The following is a 6,938-nucleotide window of genomic DNA, read 5'->3' on the forward strand; positions in this document are numbered from 1 at the left end:
ATGGTGTCGTCTGGAAGTGGAAGCAGCGATATTGGCACCACCAAGAGCAAGACGTGGCGCGAGCTCCATGGAGAGCACTCTTGGAAGGGCCTCCTTGAGCCGCTGGACATGGACCGACCTCCGCAAGTCCATCATCTCCTACGGCGAGCTCGTGGCGGCCACCAGCGACGGCTTCAACAACGAGGAGCACTCGCCGCACACCGGCCTCTGAAGGTACGTCTACGAGCCTACGACGACCTGCTGACCAAGTCGGGAGTGGCCGCCGCCGGCCACTACAAGGTCACCAAGTTCGTCTACGCCTGGGAGAGAAGAAGAAGCCCACCTGGATAGGGTACGTCGTGGTGGCCACGGACGAGGGCGTGGCAGCTCTGGGGAGGCGTGACATCGTGGTGGCGTGGCGCGGGTCGGCGACGGCCGCGGAGTGGTTCAAGGACATCCTGTTCCTGCCGACGAAGCCCTGGCCGACGCTGGGCCTGACAGAGTCGAAGTCGTTGGACCCCTCAGCCCGCGTCCACAGTGGCTTCCTGTGCTTGTACACGGCGACCATCGACACCGCCGTCGACGACTCCACGTTCGCCGTCAACAAGACCAGCGCCAGAGACCAGGTTCTTGCGGAGGTGAGGAGGCTGGTGGAGCTGTACAAGGACGAAGAGACCAGCATCACCGTCGTCGGCCACAGCCTCGGCGCGGCGCTCTCCAATCTGAACGCCATCGACCTCGTCGGCAGCGGCGTGAACAACAATGCACCGGCCGCCAGCGACGACTCCTCCGGCGACGGCCGGCCTCCGTGCCCAGTGACGGCCGTCGTGTTCGCGTGCCCACACGTCGGCAACGACGCTTTCAGGCACGCCTTCACCTCGTTCAAGGACCTCAATGTCCTCCACGTCAAGAACCGCCAAGACGCCGTGCCCTTTCTGATGGACTGGTTGCATGACCTGGGCGTGACACTGCACATCGACACGGCCCGGTCGGACCACCTCAAGGAACCGAATCTTGTGACGGCCCACAACCTCGAGTGCTACCTGCACGGCGTCGCTGGCGAGCTGGGAAGCGACGGCGGCAAGCTCAAGCTGGTGGTGGACCGCGACGTCGCGCTTGTGAACAAGTACGCCGACGCGCTAAAGGACGAGTACCATGTGGCCGGCGAGCTGGTGGGTGACGCAGAACAAGAGCATGGTAAAGAACGACAAGGCAAGTCACTACGTCACGTATGCTTTGTAGGAGCGGCTAATGGATATTTATAGGGGCGGTTTGACCAGTCGCTCCTACTAAAACGTGGCTACAAATCGTCGAAATTAGTTTTGTAGGGGTGACTGGTGTTACTAGCCGCCCCTATAATACCTGTTTGTAGGGGCGGTTAAATCTAAAACTGCCCCTACAGTATATTTTTTCGTAAAAAAAAAATCAAATTTACAATTTAAATTCGACCAATATATATATATATATATATATATATAATTTAAATTTGACCACAAGCACAAGAGTATTATATAAACTACAATTACAAGTCCAATTCACAAGAATATATACAATCCATCATTAAATAGACATAATTCACAAGTCTAATTCGTTCCACTTCTCCCTCCCCTCTCTCTGGCACACGGTGCACTGGGTGAACAGGGCGACAGTGGCGCAACATCTCTCTCTCCTCTCTATCTTGCGGCGGCGAGCTCGCGTGTTCTCGTGCTAGGGTGGATAGGCAGAGCTGCTAGGAGGCTCTACGGCTTCGTGCGCTCACAGTGAGTTCACCGGTGGGCCAAGGGTGGCACCTTGGTGGCTATGGCGCTCGGCATAGGTGTCCCACAAGGTAAGACCAATGTTAAATTCCATATACATTGTTATCAACGGCCTAGAGCTAGCCTTTCAGTCTCACGAAGGTGTTGGTACTGAGGATTTCTACCTAAGTCAGAATCTCGATCATGGTATGTGCCTTTGACGTATACAATCTGGTCCAATATGAAGTTGCAAAGGTCGTCGACGAGCTCTAAGAGTTGGTATGTGGGGGGTATGACCCCGGATACCCACGGCAGACCACATGGGCTGCGCCCTCAGGGGCGGCCTAGCCCACAAGACGAAGCCTTGTGGGGCACGACTCTGCTCGGCGCCTCCTGCAAGACATCTGGAAGATACTATGAGATCTGTTAGGATATGTATGATCCCAAGATTCCTGTAATCAGTTATTACTTTCCGGTTATCTCTCAGATCTAACCGACTTGTAACCCTGCTCCCCGGACTATATAAGGCGGACAGAGACCCCTCCGAACACACGCAATGTCATACGATAGCTAATACAAATCAACAGATCACAGAAGTAGGGTATTACGTCATACTGATGGCCTAAACCTGTCTAACTCGTGTGTCTCTGTTGCCTTCTTGTTCTTGATCTCACGCTCCTCTGTCGATCAATCTACCTTCGTGGGATACCCCTCGGAGGACTACCGATGATATTCTGTCGACAGTTGGCGCGCCAGGTAGGGGTCTGCATGCTATTTCCTTGTCGAACAAGATGGCTTTTTCCGCAGGCTCTTCATCCCTCCCGCAGCCTAGCCAGATCTTCACGGTTGGATCGATCTCCTGGATCATCAACGCTGACAGAGTCGAAGAGCTCCTCGAGCCGGCGCAGATCGATTCTGTGCTGATTATCCCCACACCTGCGACTACAGATCCGATCTTGGAACCACCTCCGAGGTCTCCTTCATCAGCAACTCACCGCCCGCTTCCTCGCTACCAGAGGAGGTAGATCAACAACGATGATCTAATCGAGTCCATCGATCGGGTCGGTCTAAAGCTCACCGATTGCCTCTCCATCGCCGAATCGGCTCTGGACACTTTGGTTCAGCGCCGACCACCCTCCGATCCAAATCTATCGGAGGCTGCTCGGAAGACTCTAGGACCTGCGGCTCTACCCTTCGGGCTCACCAACATCACCGCCACCTACCAAGACGCCTTGAAGGGCAAATTCGTCGACCAGGTGGGAGACGCCCATCCACTCGCCGACTAGATCGCCGTCCAGCCTCCGCCAACCGTCAACATGCTACACATCGGCCGGTGCCCCGGAGCGTCCCTCCAGACCATCTTGGAGGCAAGTCCAAGCTTCGAGTCTTAGGGCTCTATGGAGACCCTCGCCGAAACCTTTACCGAGCAACTCCTTCTCCCACCCTTCCGGGGTGGCACGATCTTCAACGTCAGCGTTGACAGCCCTCCTCGAAACGGTAAAACCGAGGAGGAACGCGTCGCTCGGGAGAACCAGAACGTCAACCACGTGCAGCGCCGAGAAAATGAGGCTGCCATTGTGAGGGCCGAGGCTGCTCGCAATAATCGGCTCGACTCACAAGGAAGGCCACTCCCGCTCCACCATGACCTCAACAAAGAGTTTCTCCACGTTGACGGCCACGACGTCTTCAAGACTCAAAGTGCCAATCTGGCAGTGGCCGCCAACGAGCTCGCCCGCCTCCCGCAGACGCTTGAGCTCGCCAAGGTCGCCGCCATGCTCAAAGCAGCACACTATCAGGTTAATGGGATCCGTGAGGATTAGAGACCTTCGTGCTCTACGAGCACCATTCGCCGATCGGCTACACCGAGATCCAATCGCCGCCCTAGTCAAAGCCATTTCACCGACCAGTCACTGCCTCTCTAGGGGGAGCCGGGGGCCACCGCGTCGAATACCATCGCCAACACGACCAGGAGGTCGAACAGGACATTCGAGTGCGCCTCAACAATCTCTGAGATGCACGATAACGTATCAATGAATGCCGCTTCGGTCGCCATGAAGATGAAATACACCGCCGCCAGGAGTACGAGCAAGAGTACGGTAACCCAGACTCGGCTATTGAGCTGCTCGTCGCTGGCGACGGTGCAGACAACGGTGCTGACATCCCCAAAGGGCCCACAACATTCACGAGGGTGCTCCGAATGCTTCAATGGCCCCGTGGTTTTAAAATCACTAGGGTCGAGCCTTACGACGGAAGGATGAACCCTACTTAGTGGCTGTAGGCTTACGCCACTACTGTTCGCGCCGCCGGAGGAGACACCAATGGCTTGGCAAACTATCTCCCTGTCATGCTCACGCCAGCCGTCATGAGCTGGTTTACTAGCCTTGCCCCGGATTCCATCGGATGCTAGGAAGAGTTGAAAAAAGTTTTCTCCGACAACTACATGGCTATATGCGTTCGACTGGGCACCAAACAGGATTTGAACCGCATCAACCAGAAGCTGTCTGAGCTCCTCCGCAGCTACATACGACGCTTTTTCGAGATGAGGAATTATATTCCCAACATCACGGAAGCTGAGGTCATCACCGCCTTCATCCGAGGACTCCACCATCGTGAGCTTCGCTCAAAGTTCAACCGCAAGCCGCCCACAGGCATTGGTGAGATGATCACTACTGCCAACCAGTGCGCTGATGCCGAGGAAGCCGAGGTGCGCTTCAACGAAGATACGGGCACTCATCGCCTGCCTCGCCGCTACGACAACTGCCCCGACGACCGATGCCACAACGACCGCCGCTACGACGACCGCAGTTATCATCGGGACAGCGGCCGTGATCGGCCAGAAGGATCCAAGCCCGGTCAAAATCGCCGCCGCAGGCCGGACCACATCGTCGCTGCCGTCAACGAACCTTGCGCCAAGTGCAACTACGATGAACAATACAAGAAGATCCTCGATGGCCCGTGCCCCCTCCACAAGAACGCCAAGCACAAGATGAAGAATTGCCTCGGTTTGGCTAAGGAGTTCCAGGACAAAAAGCTGGACGACGATGCCAAAGATGGAGCCAGAGGTCGCCGACCACCTGGGGGCAATGACAATGCTTTCTAGGACCACGACAAGGTGGTCGCCACCATCTTCGAGGGCCTCGCCTCCAACAATAGCAGAAGAGAATGGAAGCTTGTCGGACATCGGGTGCTCTCCATCACTACGGAGGACACCGCCGCCAACCCCAGCTATCGCCCATGGTTCGAGGTCCCCATCACTTTCAGTAGGGCCAACCAGTGGGCGGACATTCCCTACATAGGGCGTTTCCCCCTTGTCCTCGACACAACCATCTAGAAGGTGCTTTTCAGAAAAGTGCTCGTTGACGGTGGGAGCGCTCTGAATCTCCTCTTCGCCGGAGATCTAAAGGAGCTGGGCCTCGGATTAGCCAATCTCACACCCTCCGACTCCTCCTTTTGGGGTGTGGTACCTGGCAGGGCCTCCAAACCGCTTGGAGAGATCACCCTACTAGTACAGTTCAACATGACAAACAACTACCGCGTCGAGCACGTCAACTTCTACGTCGTCGATTTCAACACCGCCTACCACGCCATACTTGGTCAGCCAGCTCTAGCCAAGTTCATGGTTGTACTACACTACACGTATCTAGTGTTGAAGATGCCTTCGCCTGCAGGAGTTCTGGCCCTATAGGCCAACCTCTCCATCGCCTACGCCTACAAGATAGAGAGTCTCGCCCTCACCGAAGCCACCAACCTCTCCATCCAGATGGCCAGCGTGGTCACTGAAGCCAAGACGTTGCTCACCGACGACATGGAGATCCTAGAGCTAGAGCCTCCCTGTGCCTCCGCTAAGTCCAAGGAAATAAAGGAGGTCGGCCTCGGCCTCGACGACCCCTCTAAGACCATGAGGATTGGGGCTCACCTTGACCCCAAATAGGAAAGCACGCTCGTCTCCTTCCTACGTGCCAACGCTGACGTGTTTACTTGAAAACCTATAGACATGCCGGGGGTACCACGGGAAAAGATCGAGCACTCCTTGAATGTCTCACCGACCGCCAAACCAATCAAGCAAAAACTCCGCCGATTCACGCCAAACAAGAAGGAGGCTATTAGGGTAGAAATAAAATGGCTCTTAGCTGCCGGATTTATAAAAGAAGTGTATCATTCTGAGTGGTTAGCAAACCCTATTCTTGTTCAAAAAAGAATAAAGAATGGACAATACGCGTTGATTACATTGATCTTAACAAACACTGCCCTAAAGACCCCTTCGGTTTACCTCGGATAGATGAGGTTGTAGACTCCACCACCGGCTGTGAACTGCTCTCCTTCCTTGACTGTTACTCTGTCTATCACCAGATCTCCCTCAAGGAAGAAGACCAGATCAAGACGTCGTTCATCATTCCCTTTGGGGCATATTGCTACACCACCATATGCTTCGAACTCAAGAACACCGAGGCAACTTATCAAAGGGCTATCTAGATGTGCCTCGATCAACAGATTGGCCGCAACGTCGAAGCTTACATCGACGATGTGGTCATCAAGTCCAAGACCACCGATGATCTTATCGCCGACCTCGAAGAAACGTTCGCCAACCTAAAAAGGTACCGATGGAAGCTGAACCCTTCAAAGTGCACCTTTGGAGTTGCATCCGGTATACTCCTGGGCTACATTGTCAATGCACGAGGCATCAAGCCCAATCCTGACAAGGTCTCTGCCATCACCAATATGAAACGGCCAACATGCATCAAGGATATATAGAAGCTTACGGGCTGCATGGTTGCCTTAAGCCGCTTCATATCACGCCTCGGCGAAAAAGGGCTACCTTTCTTCAAACTCCTCAAGGCCTCCGAGCGCTTTTCCTGGTCGGAGGAGGTAGACACAACTTTCGAGCAACTCAAGTTGTTGCTAACAAAGGCTTTGATCATGACGGTGCCACGGCCGAACGAAACCCTCCTGATCTACATCGCCGCTACTTCTCGTGTCGTCAGCATAGCCATTGTGGTCGAACACAAGGAGGCCGGGCACGTCTATAAGGTGCAATGTCCGGTATATTTCATCAGCGAGGTTCTTAACGAGCCTAAGACTCGTTATCCTTAGGTCCAGAAGCTGCTGTACGCCGTCCTGATCATGTCGCGCAAGCTCCGTCACTACTTCGAGTATTACAAGATCGTCGTGGTCACTGAGTTCCCTCTGGGGGACATCCTCCGCAACAAAGAGGCCAACGGCCAT

The 6,938-nt window shown here is 54.6% G+C and overlaps 1 protein-coding gene and 1 pseudogene across 1 annotated transcript; both read left to right on the plus strand.

The window, feature by feature from the left end:
* LOC136515151 (phospholipase A1-II 7-like) lies at positions 1-1,221 on the plus strand (annotated as a pseudogene).
* A 4,011-nt stretch (positions 1,222-5,232) lies between these two features.
* On the plus strand, positions 5,233-5,646 carry LOC136515152 (uncharacterized). Its single transcript, XM_066508830.1, has 2 exons — positions 5,233-5,334; positions 5,401-5,646. The coding sequence occupies exons 1-2, from the start codon at positions 5,233-5,235 to the stop codon at positions 5,644-5,646; spliced, it is 348 nt and encodes a 115-aa protein (XP_066364927.1).
* The last annotated feature ends 1,292 nt before the right edge of the window (positions 5,647-6,938 follow it).

Source organism: Miscanthus floridulus, chromosome 17 (genome assembly GCF_019320115.1).
Source record: "Miscanthus floridulus cultivar M001 chromosome 17, ASM1932011v1, whole genome shotgun sequence".
Taxonomy (NCBI): Eukaryota; Viridiplantae; Streptophyta; class Magnoliopsida; order Poales; family Poaceae; genus Miscanthus; species Miscanthus floridulus.